At 55.2% G+C, this 21,513-nt stretch overlaps 1 protein-coding gene across 1 annotated transcript in view; it reads right to left on the bottom strand.

Annotated features, from left to right (window-relative positions):
• SHISAL1 (shisa like 1) overlaps positions 1–21,513 on the bottom strand; it is an 87,348-nt gene that overhangs the window by 25,581 nt on the left and 40,254 nt on the right. Inside the window, exon 4 of the mRNA XM_009217469.4 lies at positions 15,937–16,254. Coding sequence (XP_009215733.1) covers positions 15,937–16,254 — 318 coding nt within the window. The remainder of the gene's footprint in view (positions 1–15,936; positions 16,255–21,513) is intronic.

The raw sequence follows: 21,513 nt of genomic DNA, 5'->3' as shown, positions 1-21,513 counted from the left end.
CACACAGACCCACACAATATACCACCATGCCACACAGACCCACACAATATATACACACCATGCCACAGATACCACACACGTCACATAGACACAAACAATATATATACACACACTAAGCCACAGAGACACAACGCACACACCCCCCATGCCACACAGACATCACACAATGCACATACCACACACCATGCCACACAGACTCCTACTCACCTGTGACCTGTCCTAGCCCCTCAGGACCCACCTCTGCCCTCTCCGCCTCTCCCCTGGTGCTGGCGTCCCATGGTGGTAACAATGCACGCCCCTGTGCCCAGCCCCGCCCCTCCAGTGCTGTCCTTCCTGGTCAGCAGCAACACCACACATCTCTTGGATCAGACCCTTGAGTTGTCCTCATCCTCAGTGTGCCCCTCCAACATCCAATTCCTTTGTGGGTCCTCCCTGCACTACCTCCAAAATACTGCCGTGTGTCCCCCCAACCACTGCCTGGGGCACAGTGATGGCCTCCCCCCAGGCCTCCCTGCCTCCATTCCTGCTGGTTGGCTGCTGTCAGCTGAGTGGCAGTGGCCTCTCACCAAAACCCTCACCAGACCAAGTCCTCCCGCTTCACTGGCTCCATGTTTCCCTTAAACAAATGGAACCGCTGTCTCCCATCTTAAGCACCCTGCAGACTTGAGTCCCAAATCTCCCTCCCTCTTGGATGCCATCAATGGTGAGATGTCCCATGGATTGAATCATGGCTTTGGGAAGGAGGTAAGCGACACTCCAGTAAGTGTACACATTGATCGGGGGACACATCTGGGCTTGAGGCCCTGCAGGGTGACAAGGACATGTCCCTTAGAAACATAAGTGACAACAGTATCAGTCAGAGTCCAGGGAGGGACACAGCAGCTGTGGCTGTCATGGAATAGGGCGTTTATGATAGGGACTTGAGTTTCCACACTTGTGGGAGGAGCTGGGCAGTGAAGGTCCAGGAGGGACCTTGGAGGCTTAGAGAAGGGACACTCAGCAGTGCTGGGCAGGGAGAGAACGGGGTCAGCTCGCGGGGACGCTGAAGCCAGGCCCATCCTGCCTCCTTGAGACCACAAGGAGGGTCACAGGGTGTGCCAGCCTAGGGTGGGTGGTCGGGAAGGAGAGCCAGGCACAGACTGGAAACCCGAGGACACTGGGGGCCCCGGGGCAGCCCCGCAGCTGTGCTTCCCTGGCTCTGCCCAGTGAGACCACTAGCACCAGTGACTGCAGCTTCCACCTCCCAAGTCTCAGACAGCTCAAGCCAGCCCACCGGGAAGCAGATACAAAGACCCCAGAGCAACCAGGCTGGCAACACAACAACCTAGCACAGTAGCTCCTTTTCCTTGTCTGGCTACAGAAGCTGTGAATAAGCCCTGAGCAACCTCAAACGAGGGGTAGGCAAAGGAGGCACACTTAGCAGGGACCTCTTTCCCCACTCAGAGTAGATAAAGAGGATAGACTTTGGGGGTTCTTCCTATGAGCGGGGTGCTGAGTTAGGCCCTCCCCCACATCCCCTCTGATTTCATCCCTATGATCCCCTCGCCAGGTGGAACTCATTTACTCCCTGTACCTACATCCACATGGCAGCCCAGAGAGGTGATGCAACTTGCCTAAGGACACACAGCTGGGCAGCACAGAGTCTGGTCCAAGCTCAGCCCAGGCAGCCCCAGAGCCCAGTGTTCCCGCCTGCCCTCACCTGCAGCACCCAGCTATTCCTGAAGCCATAGGCCCCAGCACACAGGATGTGATAGACTCACTCCCAGAGCTCACAGCTGAAGCGATCAGGTGACAAGTTCCCCTCTCCCCCAGCACCCTCTGGGGCACCTTAGAAGCTACAGGAAGTCCGAGCTGGAGGGTGCTTAGGAGGAGCAGGGAGCAAGCATCCTCCAGCCCAGGGGCGAGCCTTGGTTTCCATCATTTTGACAGGAGCCGAAATGCCCCTGTTGGGAGACATTTGCAGCACCAACAAGCACCTATCCTTGGAAGGAAATATTTTGGCAGTTAAGACCAGGGTTTTAATAGCAGGGGAAATAAAGTAGAATCCATGGTCCTCCCTGACCCAGGCCAATGGAGATAAATTCGTTCTCCACTCGCCCCACCCTGCAGCGCCTGATCTGGGAGCCAGCCCTATTAAAGGCCCTTGAACTAAATTGCTTTTTTGGGAACATGACTGCCACTGGCCCAACCACACGTCTCTCTGCAGGGTGATCTCGCTCCTTCCATATTACTCTTGCTGCAGCCGAGAGGGTGATTATGTGCAATTCCTGTCAAATCAACATAAAGGAGTATCCTCCGAGCTGGAGGCGTATTCACGAGCCCCCAGATCTGCCTGGGCCTTTGTGGAAGTGTCTTTTTGTTAATTACTCACGCAAGCTGGCATCTTTGTTTGCACAGTAGTTACTGCGTTAGGGCATTTTAATTAAGCTTCCAGACTAAAGATTCCAAACTGGCTGGCTAGAGCCGCGCGGGTCTCTCCCGGGGCAGGATTATAGGAGCCACCTCCGAGGAGGGGGCTTGTAAGATGCCCGCTGCAGGCAGCACATCCCCAGAAACAGGTGTGCCATGTTGCCAAGCTCTTAATGGGAGCAGTTTCCTTTCTCCCAATAGCTGCACCCTGGGCCCAGAGACACAAAATCTCCATCTGAACTCCAGATAGCTGTTAGGTCTAGTGCATTCTAGAAGTGTGTCTTCAAAATGACTTTTCCAAAAACCTTCCCTAAGGAATATTCACCCTTTGGCTGAAGACACTGATTTTTTCCAAGCAAAGCCAGGGCAGGGTCAGAATGGATTTTCCACACATCACTGGACAGAGTTCCTTAAGGGCAGGGGCCCGGCCTTTTTTGTCTTTCTGTTCCCAGCACTTAACACGGGGCATGGCCTGCGGCCAGCCCTCAATAAACGCTTGCTGAATACATGAGTCAATTAATCTCGTCTGGGCTGTATCCATACAATGAACACGGATTGTTCCAGAGAAAGAGAAGGACAGGGTTGGAGGCTTTGCAAAGAGGATGCCCAAGACGTTTCCTTGGTGGCACTAAAGACCCAGATGTGTGGCACAGAGGTCAGACCAGTCTTTCTGCCTCCTCATCTGCCCTGCTTCCTTTTCCTGGGGAAGGGCCAGGAGCTGCAAAGGGCCGATGAATTGGCCTCCCAGAACCAGCTTGCCTCTTGCCCTGGCTGTCATTGCCCTGGGTGCCTGTCTGTGGGTGTCCCTGGAAACACTAGGTCACTGTTTTCATGTGCACTTAAGAAACACATTGGCTGTAATCCCAGAACTTTGGGAAGCCGAGGCAGGCGAATTGCCTGGGCTTAGGAGTTCAAGACCAGCCTGAACAATGTGGCAAAACTCTGTCTCTACTAAAAATACAGAAAGTTAGCTGGGCATGGTGGCACATGCCCGCAGTCCCAGCTACTCAGGAGGCTAATTCAGGAGAATTGCTTGAACCCTGGAGGCGGAGGTTGCAGTGAGCTGAGATAGCACCACTAGACTCCAGCCTGGGCAACAGAGCAAGACTCTGTCTCCAAAAAAAAAAAAAAAAGACATTGGCTTCCCACAGCAATGTTCACAAACCACTGGAGCAAGTGAGATTATGTGAGGAGGTAAATATACCAGCATTTGAACCGTTATGCGCAAGGGCAAGCTGGTAAACATTTAACAACCTACTCTCCAGAGAAAGAAAAACCCTGATTTGTAACACATGCTGTCAATTTCCCGAGTGTAAATACCAGTGCTGTCACGGAATCAAAGACAGGAAGAGATACAAGTAGCCACCACTTGATAGATTTCCACCATACAGACACAACAGATGCAAATAACCTCGCCAGCACAGATGACTGTAAATGTAGCAAAAGAACTAGGAAGTGATACATTTTGAGTATGTATTACCTGTGTGTTTAACACAATGTATTTAATTGCATGTTTATATAATTTGCAATAGTGGTTGTGTTTAACAACAGGCTACCGTAATTCCTACAACTTGAACTCTCTTGAGCCAGTGTGATGTAGCCCCATCTCATACTGGATATGTTTACTTGCTTGTTTTAATGAGAATTAGGGAAAATACAACTCTTAAACCAGCGACGGTATTGCTTAGAGCAAATCTGAGTTTTCTACAAATACGACTTGATTTCAAGTCAATTAAAAATGTATTAAGTAAACAGAATGAGGGATGTACACAGACCAAGAACACCAAGGAACTGAAACGTGGGGGATAAATGTTGCTTTATGAAAATGGTTTCAAACCTCAACTGTCTTGGGGGTGCAGTAAAACAAATGGGCAACTCACAAGAGAGGAAATACAATTAATTAACAAATGAAAGGAAAGGTGTTTTATCTCAAAAACCACCAAAGAAATGCAAACAGGCTGGGCGCGTGGTTTATACCTGTAGTTCTAGCACTTCGGGAGGCCGAGGCAGATGGATTGCTTGAGGTCAGGAGTTCGAGACCAGCCTGGCTGACACAGTGAACCTCCCCTCCGCCGCCGCCACCCACCCTGTCTCCACTAAAAACACAAAAATTAGCCGGGCGTGGTGGTGGGTGTCTGTAATCCCAGCTACTCGGGAAGCCAAGGCAGGAGAATCACTTGAACCTGGGAGGCGGAAGGAGGCTGCAGTGAGCCAAGATCGCGCCACTGCACTCCAGCCTGGGCGATAGAATGAGACTCCATCTCAAGAAATGCAAACTGTATAAAAATGAGGGCACCCCATGCTGGAGAGGGAGCCCCGAATCCAATAACCTCAAAAGCTGCCTCGCTGCACCAGCCCTTTGGGAATGAGGCTGGCGCTGGAATCGAGACCCATAAAACTGTCACCCCCCTGGACTCAGGAATCTCCCTGCCTGGCATCTATCTGGAGGAAATCATTCCAGAAAGGGAAAAGCCACAAACTCACAAAGGTGTCTGCTGTTTTCTGGAGTATGTCTCCTCCTCCTGCCCCCAGGAGAGCTGGGATTGGTGTTATTTGTCATCGTATTAATAAAAACATTATATGCTGTATAAACACCCCACAGTAGAGAAATGACTGCATGAATCCCACACGTGGAATCCGAACAACTGTGTGGCCGCTGAAATGGTATTTAGAAAGGTCAGGTAAAATCACAGGGTCATTGCTGATTCAGTAGAAGAATAAAATCAGAAGGCACACCATTATTAGAGACGCGCAAAAGCAGGTGTGCATTAGAAGGGAGGAAAATGCAAAGCAGTTATAGCTGAGAGTGAGTGGGAACCCGAGCGGCTTTTTTTTTTCCCTATTTTTTAATTCTTCAAATAATAGTCGCAACATTAATCACAGTTAGCATTTCCTGAGGCACATGCCACAGACCAGGCTCTGTTCCAGTCCTAACAATCATCTCACAACCTAAGGCCACTTGTGTCCATTGTACTGATGGGAACACTGAGGCTCAGGGGAGCTAGTGGCTTACCTGCAGTTGCCCACTGGCCTGTAGACAGGATCTGAACTCAGCTCTGATTCGAAGACTACGCAGTTCACCCCTCTGCGGGTTTGCTAGAGTACAGCTAGGAGGTTTTCGAAGTAAACTTGTATTAGAACTAAGCGTGGGTGTTGCGTTTTTACCTTCTGTTCCGCTGGGCCCTCCTCTGGTGGGGAGTGGTTTGCAGAGGAGGGTGGGGAGCTGCCAGGTGGAAGAGATGAGCACACCTGCCGCCTCCGGAAAGATTCCCAGGGCTGGGAAAGACCTTCACAAATGGTGCAGGGGAAAAGACGAACCCCGAAAGCAAACAAAACCAACCACGCACCCCAACCGAGCACACACCAAGCTGGCACCATCGCCTCGTTTAAACCCCTGCCTGGCAGCCCGCGAAGGGGCTGATGGCGGATCAGAAGCCAGGCTGAGTTTCGGGAGGCTCCTGGGCCCACATCAGACAGGATTTGTTTCACTGACACCTGCAGGCCAGATCTCAGGTGCTTTGGGGGATCCCTGAGGTCCTGCCCCGGGGATGGGTGAGACCTGCCTTGCACAGAGAACCCACAACCACAGGGCAGCTATGCAGCCAGCATGGGGTGGCATCATCTCAGTGTTAGCTCTCACAGGGAGTGAAGTAAAGGCAGAGACGTTGCTCTTCCCAGTATAAGGATGTGGGCTTTGGAGTCCACCAGACCTGGGTTCCAATTCTGGCTCAGCTGCCGTGTAGTTCCCAGGAATCTCTTTCCGAGCCTTGGTGTCTCCTTCATAAAATGAGGCTCGGGATGGCCAAGCTGCAGTGCAGCTGGGGAGGCTAAATGGCACAATTGGTTGCAGCTGCTTAGCTCAGTCAGTCCTCAATACATGGGAGCTACGGTTACTAACAGTAATAAAGCAGTTCACTGATTTGACACTGTCTAGGTGCCTTCTGTGCACAAGGCATGGGGCAGGAAGATTCATTCATGCCACATGAATGTATTGAGCACCTACTATGTGCCAGGCCCTGTTCTATGTGCTGGGGTCACAGCTGAGCACAAGAAACACCAGTCCCAACTCTCCTGGGTTTTCCATCCAGCGGAGGAGACAGGCACAAAGCCACAAAGCCAACGTGATGTCAGGCGGCAATGTACATGATGAGACAGTAAAGGAGGACAAAGGGACAGAGTGATTGGCGGAGGTGGCTGCTTCTATTTTGTAAACCTTGGCCAGGGAAGGCCCCTCTGATCGGGTGACTCTGAGCAGGGGCTGTGGAAGGGAGGAGTGAGCCCTGCTGGTGTCTGGGAAGGGAGAGGTCTGGGTGGAGGGAACAGCAGGTGTGGCTACAGCAAGTGCCAGTGTGGGGAGATGAGGACAGAGGGACAGTGGGGTGGGGTGGGGTCAGATCATGTTGTTGGCCAAGGAAAGCATTTTGATTCCTAAGTGTGAAGGAGGCCATCGGTGGGTCTTGACTTAATGTTTTTAAAAGATCACCCTGCTGCTGTCGGGGACAAAGGCTGGTATCAGGGAGACATGCGGAGGCGGCTGCCTCCATCCTGGCCAGAGAAGACAGACAAGGAGGGCTGATCTCAGTGGAGGGGTGGGTGTGGGGCGGATTCTGGCTTCATTTTCAAGGTATTGCTGATGGAACACGTGAAGCGGGAAAGAAAGGGAGGAGCCAAGGAGATGCTGGGAGGCAGCGGGCACACGGATGTGCTGGTCCCCCCCCCCCAACGTCTATGGGACATCCAAGAGCTGCTCTTGAGGATTCAGGCTCTGCAATGACAGCAGATCTGGATTCAAGGGAGAGAGACCAGGGAGAAAGACTGGAAGGTGGACAGGATTGGAGCTGTGGGTCCGGGTGGGGTCCCCAGGGGATGGGTGGAGATGAGAGAGAAGTTAAAGGGAGGAGCCCTTGTATCTAAGATCGGGGAGATAAGGTTGGAGCTGCAAAGAGGAGCAAGAAGGGTAGCCATGAGGGGCCAGGATCCAGGACCCTGCGGTGCAGAGGACCTGGGGCCCCCCGGTTCCCCTCAGTCTCTCCCTCCTCCAAGGCTATGCCTATGCTGCTCTCTCTGCTGGGATCCCCTTTCCCCACTTTGGCGAACTCCTATTCATCCACTGAAACCCTTTCTTTGTGTTAGCTGCTCTCCCCCTGGCTGACCAGTGCTTAGTCTGGTGGACCGCGAGTCCTGGGACATCTGAGCACTGTCTTGGACACAGCCGTGAACATCCAAGAGCTGCCCTTGAGGACTCAGGCTCTGCAATGACAGCAGATCTGGATTCAGGGGAGAGAGACCAGGGAGAAAGACCGGAAGGTGGACAGGATTGGAGCTGTGGGTCCGGGTGGGGTCCCCAGGGGATGTCACCCACCCCTCCACTGAGATCAGCCCTCCTTGTCTGTCTTCTCTGGCCAGGATGGAGGCAGCCGCCACCGCATGTCTCCCTGATACCAGCCTTTGTCCCCGACAGCAGCAGGGTGAAGGCTCCTGGGAAAGGATCTGAGCATTTGCAGAGCAGCTGCTCCATGCCAGGGCCTTTCCGGGTTTCCTCGCATTTAAGCAGACAAAACCCGAGAGGCCAGTGCTGTCACCCACTGTCCTGGTAAGGAGGGGTAAGCTACCTGCTGGAGGCCCTCCAGGTACCTCAAAACAGGGGAGCTGGGATTTGAACCCAGTTCTGTTTGCCTCCAAGAGCCTTTGCTCCTAACTCAACTACTCTGCCTCCAAACAAAACAAATCAAAACAGCTTCACGGCAGGTGGGGCTATTCAGAGGCCAGCCTCCTGGAGGGTGATAGGCAGGGATGTGGAGGGAATCCCTATGGCAGGTTCCAGGGAGTGCTGGAGAGCTGGAAACCGTCTCTTCCTGGAGGCTGAAGGACCCTGGACATGAGACAGAGGCGTGCTCACAGAAGCTAAAAGAGAACCATTTCAGGGTAGAACATCAGAAATCCCCACGGCCCCAGGCAGAAGCGAGTCACTGAATTATGGGCCATTGTCTCCCTGGACAATTAGCACAGCCATTGCAGTGGTGGTTATGAACACTTTTCCATCACACGGGAGGCTCGACGGGACATAATGTTGAATTAAAAACCCAAGACACACCATTTTACATGCAGGATGACAACACTGCCCTGATGACCGGCCAGGCTGGAGGACGCGGAGCCCTGCGGAGGGTGGTGAGGTCACTTGGTTCCCACACTGGCAGTGTCCTTGCGATGGTTAATACTGAGTGTCAACTTGATTGGATTGAAGGATGCAAAGTATTGATCCTGGGTGTGTCTGTGAGGTGTTGCCAAATGGGGTTCACATCTGAGTCAGTGGGCTGGGGAAGGCAGACCCACCCTTCATCTGGGTGGACACCATCTAATCAGCTGCCAGCGTGGCCTGAATATAAAGCAGGCAGAAAAATGTGAAAAGGTGAGACTGGCCTAGCCTCCCAGCCTCCATCTTTCTCCTGTGCTGGATGCTTCCTGCCCTCGAACATCAGACTCCAACCGAGTTCTTCAGCTTTAGGACTTAGACTGGCTTCCTTGCTGCTCAGCCCGCAGACAGCCTACTGTGGGACTTTGTGATCGTGTGAGTTACTACTACTTAATAAACTCCCCTTTCCATAGCTCCTATTAGTTCGGTGCCTCTAGAGAACCCTGATTAATACAGTCCTCCAGCAAGCAGGGGCACCTTTATGGTGGAAAATGAAGCAGAAAAACAGAGGAAACTGTGACTGTCCCTTGGGGGAGTGCTGAGGAGGAGGAGGTAGGTAATAAGGCAGGGAAATAAAGAAAAGCAACAGGACCGCAGCCCCCAGGGACAGCCTGTGCACTGGCTCAGGGTGGCCGGGCCTCTCCATGGATTTTAATGCCCCCCCCCCTCGAACCTTTGGGGGTGCAGAAAGGGGTCAAGGAGTTGTGTTCCCCAGGAGAAGAGGCGAGGAGAAACTGCAGCTGCCACAGGAGTCCTGGTGCACCTCAGGGGCCTCCATGGGTCGTGGTGATGTGGATCCCAGCTGGGCCACAGTCAGCCACGTCTAGGATGCGGCGGGAGGAGCAGCATAGGCCTCTGCTTAAGGAGGGTTCCTAGAGTCTGGGACTGTAGCCTGCACTCCGGGGAGTCTGCACAGTTGGGCACCAGGGCGTGGGCAGGAGGAGGAGATTCCCTGCAGTCCCACTGTGTACCCTCAGGAGCTCTCATCACCATCACCGTCCAGGGCAGGCACTGAGACTCAGGGAGGGCCGGCAACTTGTCCGAGGACACACAGCAGGTGGCGTCACTGGTTCTGAGCCTTTCTGTCACCCCCCGCCTGCCGCCCATGGTACCCACCACTGCGGAGTGACACTGATGAATGGACATCCTCCAGGGTTTCAGCCAAGCTGTCCAAACAAATGGAAAGCAGCCTAGAGAGCCAGTAAAGGAGGGAACACGCGCCCTCTCGGGCCCCAGTTGGGAAAAGACAGGAACTGGAGGGAACAGCCCAGTTTCCTGATCCAGCTGGAACCCCCAAGGAGCTGCAACTCCATCCCCACTCAGGACATCAACTGTCTTCTGAATTCCAATCACGGAAGCCTCCTTGGTATTTGACGTTACACCAAGGAAAGAAGATATTTGGTCATCTCCCTTTTCAGTCTCCTCATTTTCTGGAATTTCTTGCTGTTGGCTGGCACCCTCCCTGCAGAAACCACACACCGAGGACTCTGGCTGCAGAGCTGGGAAGAACACGATGCTTGAGTTTCAGCAGGAGAAGGTTCTGGGGTTGGGTGAACTCTAGGACCTCACAGGGGAGGATGAATGAGTTTTGCAAAGAGCTTGAGGGGTTCTAGGAGCAGGCAGAGTGAGGTGAGAAAAGGTGGTACTGGGGCTTTGCTGGTAGGCAGAGGCCATTGGATGGAGAGGAACTCTGGACATCTCCCCATCCCTGCTGGGCTCCCTTCTCTCCAGGTGGCCTGAGGTCCCCAGGGCCCAGGGTGATGGAGCCAGCGCTGTAGAGGCACTCAGGCTCTAATGACCACTCTGCCCTGTCCCTGCATGCCCCACAGGCAGCATCAGCATCTCCCAGGAACTTGCTATAAATACAGAATCCCAGGCCTACCCCATCATTAGGCATCAGATTTTGCAAACCCAACAAGACCTAGGGGATTTGGATGCCCCTTAAGATCTGAGATGCGCACATGATCCCCTCAAGCCAAGCTGGGAATTTTTCCCTGAACTCTGACAGCCTGGAAGGGCTTCGGGGCTGGGAGGGCTGGGGCTGGGCAGCCTCCTCTCCTCAGGTCACTCCCCATCCCCCGTCTCCACCTAAGCCCCTAGACCTCAGGGTGGGTTTTGAAGGATGAATAGAAGTTCCCCAGGGAGGTGTGGGACAGAGCACACTGTGAAGAGAATTGAGTCAAAAGCAAGGAGGTATGAATCAGCGAGGGATTTGAGGGGTCAAGGCTGGGGTGGAAGGCATGGGCAGTGAGGTGGGGGCAGGCTCTGAGATAGGCAGGGGCCAGGTGGCAGTTGGCTCAGGATCTGACATGGGCTGGGGAAACCCTGGCTGAAACCCATGGATCTACTGTGTGGCCTTGGGCAAGTCACTGACCCTCCCTGGGCTCAAGTTCACTCATCTATACAAGGTGATGATGTGTCCTGCTGAGCCCAATCCTCAGGGTGGGAGTTACAAGAGTCCATGGAAATACCAAGGGGGGCAGTGTCTAAAGTCAAGCACTAAGCATGGTTCCCAGCACTCTCTGCTGGGCTCTGCGGGTCTTACAGGGTGGTGAACAGCAGCCTGAGGCTTCAGGAGGGGGCCGCTCAGGTCAGGAGGCAGGGTCAGGCCACCAAGGGCTGGGGAGCAGGCTCGGAGGCAGCCGAGGCCCTCTCTCAGAGATGGGAATGTGGATGGATGGGGGAGGGAGGAAGGTGAGGACAATGGGGAGTGGAGCTGGGGGTCCTAGGAGGGTGTCGGCCCCTCATCAGGTCCTCACAACTACACTGCAAGGCCAGGCTTGCCCAATTTACAGATGGGGACACTGAGGCTCCGGCTGAGGAGGCTTGGGGCAGGCAGGTTGTGTGGCACTGGTGGGGCCAGGTGGGTGTGTCTAACTGGGAGCTGCTGCCTGTGCCCCGGATTTGAGACAGCAACAATAATGACCATCACGACCATGATAGCGGCACCTCCCAGGACGCCGGCCATAGCCACAGTGATGGAGACAGCACAGCATGTGGCAGGAACGTGGCAACGTTCTCGGGACTGGCTTAACCCCGGGGGCGTAGTAGCTCCTCTCGTTGGCCCCTCCACTGCTTGCTCCTTTAGCCTGAGGTGGGTCCTGGTGGTGCAGAAGTGAGACCTGGGCTGTCAGTGTGAGGGGACCAGCACCCACCACCTGAGGAGAGAGAGGGCTCAGCCCAGACCCTGTCCCAGACCCCCAGTGCTGATGCTCCTGCTGCATCCCTTGCATGGGATTTGCTGAGCAGCTAATATGTGCTGGGTCCCTGAGTCGGGCTGCAGTTCTGGCCGTGGGAGCTGCACACCACTGCACAACTGACAGGGGCGGGGAGTCTGGCAGGTGGACGAAAGTCCAGAGAGTGAGGTCAGGTCAGGGATTGGTGGGAGGGCCTGGCTGGACTGAATACAGGCGGGAGTGTGTGAGTGTGTGTGTGTGTGTAGGGGGTAGTGCTGCCTCCTGCCGCACTGTGAACTGAGTGTGCAACTGTGCAAGGAGGGCCAAGGTGCTTAGAGAGGCTCTCTATGCCTGGGAGGAAAACCCGGGACCTCCGCGGTGCGAAGGAGACACTGTTAGATGAAGAAGGCACCTTGTCGCAGGTGCTGTGTCCCTGGGGTGCCTGCTGGGTCATACTGGGCTCTGGGCCCTCAGCGGTTGTCCTGACTACTTTCAGGAGGAAATGACGGGCAGAGTCTTGGGGTCACCGGAGAAGACAGTCCAGAGAATCTGAGCAAGAAACTTCACAGTCTGAGTTCATTATCTACTAAGTGGAGGGAAAGCCCCGCTTCTCCGTGAAATTAAATGACGGCGGCTGAGCTTTGTGACCACTGCACCCCTCTCGACGCCCCTGCTGGCTCCTAACTCAGTTATAAATCCCACAGGCGGGGAACGGCACAACGCCCCACCTGCCTGGCCATGCGATTCGGCAGCACCTGGCGTTTGCTCGGCCAGCTGGCAGGAAAATCACATTTCTAGCGATTGATGGAGTGCGTGTCTGCGGGGACCAAGATGTGGGGACTGCGTGGGGCCGAGCCACTGCCGCCAGACCCTTCAATACTGCTGTGCGGTGGCCTGGGGGCTGCCTCGGGCCCCTCACCCACCAAACCCAAGGGGTTTCTGAGAGGGGAGGCTGCGCTGGCCTCATCTGGGGAGCCGAGGGCCTTTAGGCTGGACCCAGCAGTCGCCCAGCTTACTCCTCTGCCCCAGCTCTGAGATCTGCTCCCCGCCCACCACGGGCCCTCCCGCTGCAGAGCACCCATCAGAACCACTACGGCAGTCAGGGTGGGAGCCAGGGACAGGGAACTCCTGGGCACTGAGGCAGTCCTGTCTCCCAGCACAGCTGCCCCTTGCCTCTACCTCCCCTGGCATCGCCTGCCTGCCCTGTCCTGGCATTGCCTTGGCCTCCTGCCTCTGTCCCCACTGAGGTGGTCCTTGACCCACTGCTTGGGTCCCACTAAGCCTCCCCAGAAGTGGCTAAGCCTCATTAGGAGACTCCAGGAGCTCAGGGGATGAGGGTGTGTCTGCAGCTGTCTTCCTCCTGCCGCCCCTGAGGAGCTGGAGAAGCTGGAGTCATTTGCAGGAGAAAGAGCTGGGGTGGGCAGGGGAGAAAGAGAGAGAAGCCACAGAGGCTGGGCTCACAGACTTCTGGAGGTGAAAGCAGAAGTGAAGAGAGATTTGGGGAGCAGCGGCACTCAGCAGGAGGCTCCTGAGAGGGCTGTGAGGGGAAGAGAAGCCTTTCCAGGGGCTGATGAGCATTCAAGAACCTCCCTGGCCCACACTCCTTGCCTGGACATTCTCCAACGTGACTGAGAAGAGCCGCAGAGAGCGCTTGTAATGTCTGTTTGGGTGCCAAGCAGTGTTCCATTGACTGGGACACCACATGGAGGCTGGGCTGCCTGGGGCCAGGGACCTAGTCCGGTTACAGTCAGAGCTATAATGCTGGAGATGTCCTGGGTCACACAGCCGGGAGGACCCTGGAGTGGCAGAAAAGGAGGCTCCTCCCTGATCTCCAGATCAAATCCCCTCTCACTTTGGTTCCTCAATTGGTAAAACTGAAGCACAAAAAGGAAGCGCCTCACGCAGAGTCACGCTGCGGGTCAAAGAGCACAGCAGGAGTGGGACGGCGCCCGTGAAGCCAGCCAGGGACTGGTTATTCCCTTGTCCTGCACCACACCCCTGTGGGTTCTGACAACCCTTTTTCACACTCACAAGGTGATGGGAACACCTGCCTGAGCTTGCACTCAGGACAGTCAGGAAAGACGAGGAGCTTTCCTCCTTTCTGAGCTCCCAAAGGAAATGTGTCCCACCTGGACTTGGAGCTCAGCCACCCACTCAGGCTCCGTGCAGTCCCTGCAGGCTTGGCAAGCTCTCTGCATCCTGATGGCACAGCACAGTGCCTGGCACACAGCAGGTGCACAATGTGCGCTTGTTGGTGACAAGCAATATGGAACAGGGGTAGGGTGGGAACCACTGCTGAGACAGGCAAAAGTGTTCTGGGCAGTATGAGATGGGGGAGCTGTTAGCAGCAAGCACGGTGACACAGGAAATGGAGGACCCTGAGGCCGAGGCAGGAAAACAGCCCCCAGGTGCTGAGTGCAGGGCGCTCACGACATCCACCATCCTCTTGGCAAGTGTTCGGGGAGGTGTGAGCTATTTATTCCAAATGCACGTGCACGCAAAAGGTGTGGGAGTGGGGGACGACCACCGTTTTAAATGGAAGATTCTCAGCTATCAAAAAGCTTGGCTCTTATAGACACTTTCCAGTGCCTCCCAAGCTGTGGTGTCTACAAGCATCACCCTCAGAGAGGCCTGGTCAGTAGGCTCTGGGTCTTCAGTTTGGCAAACCCTCGAGATGTGTCTGTTGCAAGGGGTTCACATTTCAGAACAGCCCACTGTTGGGTCCTGCCTGGAGTCCCCACTGCTCAAGGGTGGAGGCTGGCTGCTTCTCTACCCATCACCTCCACATTCCTCAGAGCCTGGCACAGACCCCTGCCCCAGCACCCACTCAGCCAGCATTTGTCAAACGGAGCCACACAGGGCTGTGTCTTTGTCTCCTGTGTGATGGATGGCATCATTACTCGATCGATAAGCACAAGCTGATTTATGCATATCTTATTAATTATTTAAGGCACTCATTATTGAAAAGGTCACTACCTGCTAGCTATGTGAACGATCACTAACTCGCTCGGTTGCTGCCTCCAAAGAGGAGGCAGCAAGGGTTAACTGAGGACCTACTATGTGCCAGGTAAGGGCACAGTTAACCCTTGGGAGGGGGCAGTCTTACCCACTCCTCCTTCACGAGGATTGGAAGGTTAAGAGGGTGAAATCTCGTGCCTGAAGTCAAGGAGCAGGTAAATGGCGGAGCCAGGACTCAGACCCAGGTCAGATTGCCTGCAGAGCTCCTGGACATGAACCCAGGGGTCACTGTGTGGCAAACTCCTGCACCCCTCCAGCAGGGGGATTCTGGGATGGATCTTACAACCCGGGTTTGGTATCATGATGTCCCTGGATGATGTGCCCTGAGCCCTGTGTGCCCATGGCTGCAGCTCAGCCCCCACAGAGCGTCTGAACCTCTCACTCTACCCCTTGACCTGGGAATCGACCCTCCGTCTGGCTCCTGTCCTTGGTGCTAGCCAGCCTCCCAGGGAATTCCTGCTCCAAACGCATAGACCCTGCCTCTCCCCTTCCAACTCTAGATGCTGCACTACCCAGGGCCGCCTGGGGTTAGGTCAAGCCCATTCCCACCATACTGGAACTGGGCGGAAATGGGAATTGCTGTAGACAAGCTCAGATCTGAACACAACCCTGGAGCAGCCACCCCACAAGACCAGCCCTGGAGATGCCACCTCCCTGGCTGGCTTCCTTCCTTCCTTCCTTCCTGAACAGCCTGCCTGAGTCAGCGCTAGTACCCCTCATGCCACACAAGGCATGTACGTATAAGGAACCAAGTAACATTTATATTTTCTAACCTCATGCTGAAAAATCTGCCTGGACAGACTGATTTGCTTCCTTTGGCCAGATTTACAACTCAGAAAGGCATCCGGTTTTCCCCTTTGCCTTGACAACTATTTCCATCTCTCACACTGGGCTCTAAGCGCAACGAGCTTGCAAGCTTTGCTTCTAAGCTCTGTTTCCACCTCTCACTTTGACTCTCCTGCCCAGGCATGTGTTGTAGGCTACCCATGACAGTTTGAAATTTTTCTTGGCAAACAGCAAGATAAGCAAACAATCGGGTACCTAATGAGCCAAACACTATGGCGAGAATGATGGCATATTCTCCAAGCGCTCCAAAGACAATCACCCAAATCAGTCTGGGTCTGTATTGCAGCCACTCACCAGGCAGACGAACTCTGGAAGGTCATCAGCGGTGGGCTGTGAGCATCTCCCCGCAGCGTGTGCACGGCCTGGGGGGCTTGCGGCAGTGGGCCTGGGGAAGGCTGCGGCTGTGGGGCCCGCTGCCCTGGCCGAGGGGCCCGAGCAGGGTTCCCCCACCGCCGGGGGTCCTGTTTCATCCATCGTCCCTGGATGCCCCACCGTGCCAGGTAGACCTTGCAGATGTCGTAGTTCATTGCCGAGTAATACAAAAGGTCCAGAACCAGCAGCATCAACACGAAAAAGCCATAGATCCACACTCCCAACAAGGCGGTGTAATTGCTGTGAACAAACAGAGAGGGAGTGAGTGAGGAGAGGGGAGCAGCCCAGCTCGGTCCAGCTTCATCAGTGGGGCTGATTAGAGAACGTGGCCTGGGGGCTATGTTGTGGTCCCAGGGAGGAGAGTACTGAGCCCCTCTGGAGGGCAAGGCCTTGGCTCCCTCTCCTCTGCCTGCCCTGTTCGCCTCCTTCCCTGGAATCCACTGCCTGGTCCCCACCTGAGCATCCTCCAGGACCCCTAGCCCTTGGGCTGGGAACCCTGTGGGTCCCACAGAATCAGGTACTTTGGGGAGAATTCTGAGCTGGCATCTGGGGCTCCCAGGACATGATAGCCTCTTCCTTTACCTGTTGTTGTTTTGGCCTGCCCTCTCCCTCCTTCCTGCAGGCGCCCCTGCTCACCACCCCCCACCCCACCTTTGTCTACATTGTTCCTGACACCCGGGATGCTCTCACTGCCTCACCCCTGCTGTGAGGATGGAGGTCCGCCCCATCCTGCTGGACCAAGGGCAGAGGCATCAGGTTCTGCCCTCCAGACCCCCTCCCAGCCTCCCCCAGGGGTCCCCTTCACTCCACACAACCAGGCTGTGCATGGCTGGGGGTGTCCGGGCCCCATGACCTCACTTCTCTTATTCATTTGCCCAACATTTCCCCACCGAGGGCTGCTCTGCCTTCCTCAGGCAGAGGTGGCCAATGTTACCGTTGGGTTTGGAAGCCCGCTGTGAAGCCTGGCTCTCCCGGCATCCACCGACTCCACCGTAGAGACGGTCTGCACTCCCAGCAACCGACCTTTGTACAGGCTGTGCCTTCTTTCCCTGCCGCCTTCCTCCCCTGCCTACCTCCCACCGGCCCTTTGTCGAAGATCACTTCCTCCAGGGAGTCTTCCAGACACCCTGACCCTCCTACACGGCTGGGTCAAGCCTGTCTTCTGGTCCACAGCCCTGAGCTCCCCTCAAACCCAGCTCCTGTCACCCAGAGCCACATCTGTCTTCCACACCCTTCCCCAGGGCCAGGGACCGAGTCTCCCCCACTGTGTGCCCAGGGTGGATGGTGTCCTGGGCTTGCTGCTACAGCTGGGGTTGCTGAGCCCTAACAGTGTGTGCCAGGGGCTGTGACTGCCTGAAGTCACCGATCCATTAATCACTCCGGTGCCGCCTCCGTCTGCTCCCTGCTGCAGGCATGTGTTTGGTGGGTGTGCGCTTCTGGTGTCGAGGAGGTATGAACGGAGCCAGTGTCTGGCCTGCACACGCCGCCACTGCACATCCCCAGGGAGAGACTCACCTGGCTCCCACCCAGATGGGGGTTCTGGGGGCAGCAGATCCTTTAAGATCCTGTTTGAGGCTGGGGGAATGGGCCAACCCGGAGCCTGGAGGCCTGGTTCTAATTCTTCCTCTGCCTGGTTTGCTGTGTGGCCTGGGAAAACTCTTGCCTGTCTCTGGGCCTGGAGGAGATGAGCATTAGGCCTCTCCCAGTCTCACCTTCCAGGCTCCAGATCTCCCCAGGCTTAGGTCAGCCCCGGGTGCCAGCAGCGGCCTCTGTAGGAAGATGGGGGCTGCTTCCCATGGACTCCTCTGGCTCCGACCAGGGCTGAATCCAGGGCTGGGGAACTCGCTTTCACTCTCTGCCTGGAATCCTTCTCTCCCCTCACTTGGACAAGCTCTTGGCCTGAAGATGCTGCTCGGGTGCCTGGGAGCCTCTGGATGGGGGGCCTCTGCCTGTCCTGAGCACTTCCCATGAGCAACCGCAGGCTGGTACTTGGGCTTTGTCGCTGTAATCCCACAGCTCCCGGTCACTGTGGGTCCTTGCTGCCTCCCTGCCCCCACCTCCCAGCCCCCACCGCCATGAAACCTGCATCAGACTGATGGGCTCCGTCATGCTAAGGTGTAAATGACTGACAGCCAGGCCCCAGCAGCCTTATGTTAAAGAGAGTCTGTTAAAGAGAGTCTAGCTTTTCCTGGAGGCCTCTGGATATGGAATTCCTTCCAAGAATTCCAGGAAAAAGAGGCCTGCGGCCCCATCCAGCATGCTGGGGCAGGCATCCCCAGGGTAGATGTCCCTGCAGACCGCGGTCTGAGGAGGCAGGCCTGGTTCCAGTCCCCAGGCCCTCCTGCTTTCCCCAGCAGCCTCCCTCCTGCAGCCCCCACAGAACTGCTCTAACTGCCAGCTTTTTCTTCAGTGGTTCCCATGGCAGCAGCCACGGGGGCTGAGGGAGGAGACGGGGAAAAGGGAGGCAGGGCAGCTGTGTGCAGATGCTGTCCACAGAAGGGGTCCAGGATGCCAGTTGGGGTTGTGGCTGGGCCACAGGCTGGGCCTCGAACCACCGGGCCAAGAAATAATAGTACCAGAAGTGGCAGTGGACACTTGTTCCCCCACCTGCTTCCCACGTTAGCCCTTTTAATGCTCACGCAACCACGGGAGGAAGGAGTTTTTTTCATCATTGTCATCCCTGCTTTACAGATGGAAAACTGAGGCTTGGTGGAATTAAGAGACTTGCCTAACAGCTCACAGCCATTAAGGGGCAGAACTAGAATTTGAACTCAGCAGCTGAGCTCTAGAGTTGCGCTCCTAACCACTACAACGCACTGCCTTGACTGCGGCCACCCAGGTTCTCAGGTACAAAAACTGCTCCAGGGGCCGGGCACGGTGGCTCACACCTGTAATCCCAGCACTTTGGGATTTGGTGATGAGAACACCTTCCTCAGCTTGCACTCAGGACAGCTTGCACTCAGCCAGCCTCCACCCTTGAGCAGTGGGGGCTCCAGAGAGCTACAGACAATAAAATGTCTGTTGGCAGGACCCAACAGTGGGCTGTTCTGAAATGTGACCCCTTGCAACAGACACATCTTGAGGGTTTGCCAAACTGAAGACCCAGAGCCTACTGACCAGGCCTCTCTGAGAGTGATGCTTGTAGACACCACAGCTCGGGAGGCACTGGAAAATGTCTTTAAGAGCCAAGCTTTTTGATAGTTGAGAATCTTCCGTTTAAAACGGTGGTCCTCCCCCACCGCCGAGGCGGGCGGATCACAAGGTCAGGCGATCGAGACCATCCTGGCTAACATGGTGAAACCCCATCTCTACTAAAAGTACAAAAAAAAAGTAGCCAGGCATGGTGGCGGGCACCTGTAATCCCAGCTACTTGGGAGGCTGAGGCAGGAGAATGTCATGAATCCCAGAGGCAGAGCCTGCAGTGAGCTGAGATTGCGCCACTGCACCCCAGCCTGAGTGACAGAGAGACTCCATCTCAAAAAAAAAAAAAGAAAGAAAAGCTGCTCCAGCCCAACAGCACTCCTGCCTGGAAGCCTTTGTCCATGCTGCACCTCTGTCCAGAACCTCTGCCTACTTCCTGCACACCCAGCTGGCCCTGGCACTGTGTCTTAGCCCAGATATCACCTCCTCCAGGAAGCCTTCCTTGATGCCCTGTGTCTGTCCAACCCCTACCCTGCATTCTCAAAGCCACCGGATTTCCCAGAACACACTGTTGTCTTTGTTGTTTTGTAGGACTGTCTGCCCCTGCAGATTGGGAAGGCCCTGAGGGCGGGGTTGGGGTTCAAATCGTCTTTATGAGCCCAGCACTCAGCCTTAGGCTGTGAATACTGACACCAACACGTATTGAGAGCTGAGGATGGGCTGGTGACAGTGGCCGCTTTGATACTAACTTCCCTGGAGTTTATAGGCTGCATGTCTGTGCGCTGGCAGCTAATAGAAACACTGGCCATTGTTATGCACCAGTGCCCTTTGCTTCTGAATCCGTGCAATGGTGCCATGAGGGAGGAGCTAGTATCCCCATGTCACACATGAGTAAATGAGACCCAGAGAGGCAAAGTCACTGCCAAAGGCCATACAGCTGGTGCGTGGCAGCGCTGGGAGCTGGACCCAGGGTCCTCTGACTTCAAGTAAGCTGATCTTGGGGGAATTCCATGGTCAAATCTAGGACAGATGTCCAGAGAGGGGTCCCCTGCACCTGCGTGGTGTGCCCGCTTGTCCTGGCCTACCCTCTACCAGGAACTGAGAGCGAGTCCCCGTCCTTCCTCCTCGGGGCATCCTGCAGATCAGTGTGTCATTGTCATCGTGTGTGTGGTGTGTGTGTGTACTGCCGGGCTCCCGGACTCTGCAGCCAGCTCGCTGGAATTGACACATGACATGACCTCCGGCCCTCCCAGCTCATCCTCGCTGTCAGGGAAGGGAGGGGACTGCCTGCAGGAGGTACTGCCTTTGCTGACTCGCCCTCCCTTGTGAGGTGACTACCCTGGAGGTGGCAGGCGGGGACACCCAGGCCATGGTCACCATGCTGAAACCGCTCCCCTGGCCTGCCACGGCTGGCCCTCCCCATGGTCAGCCAGCTGGGAAGATTCAGGTCTTTACAAAACTTTCATAAATGTAATGAAAAATATGTGACCTGGAAATTAATTCCATCCAGATGCAGGGGTCTTTATTATGTGGGTGTGTGTTTTGTAAATGGCAGAAGATAAAAAACCAAAGGCTGTTTTATGGAGCAAGATGTGAAGGCAGCCAAAGCCGCAGATCGCAATTTTTTCAGTGTATTTTGGGATATTTACTGATTCAAATTCTTTTGGTGTTTCCCAAGCAGTAAACAAAACCTTCTCTGATGGAGGAATCTCACTGAACGTCTTCCCGGGGCACAGGAGCAGATCCGTCAGCAGGAAGAGCAGCTGCAGCCAGTGTGGGGATGGAAGTCCCCGTCACCACCCCACCAGGCAGTCACACTTGAGGGTGGAGGAGGAGAGTTCCTGAGGCCAGCAGGCCAGAACGAGACGTCGGCACAGCTGGAAGATGGCCGATGGCCTCTCTGCCAGCCTCATCTAAAAAATGGGAGTGTGGTCTGCTGGGTGCAGTGGCTCACGCCTGTAATCTCAGCACTTTGGGAGGCCGAGGCGGGTGGATCACCTGAGGTCAGGAGTTCGAGACCAGCCTGACTAATATGGAGAAACCCCATCTCTACTAAAAACACAAAATTAGCCAGGCGTGGTGGCGCATGCCTGTAATCCCAGCTACTTGGGAGGCTGAGGCAGGGCACTCACTTGAACCCAGGAGGTGGAGGTTGCAGTGAGCCGAGATTGTGCCATTGCACTCCAGCCTGGGGAACAAGAGGGAAACTCCATCTCAAAAAAAAAAAAAAAAAAGGGAATATGGAGCCCATTGGCAGGAGTGGCCTCGGGTCCATCAGACAAGGTGGATGACTCTGGCGACTAAGGTGTGGGCGCAAGAAGTCAGGGCTGTGTGAATTCACATCTCAACTCGGCAAAA

Source organism: Papio anubis, chromosome 16 (assembly GCF_008728515.1).
Source record: "Papio anubis isolate 15944 chromosome 16, Panubis1.0, whole genome shotgun sequence".
NCBI classification, from domain to species: Eukaryota; Metazoa; Chordata; class Mammalia; order Primates; family Cercopithecidae; genus Papio; species Papio anubis.
Note: the sequence above shows the minus strand (reverse complement) of the source record. Positions and strands in the feature narration are given on the sequence as shown.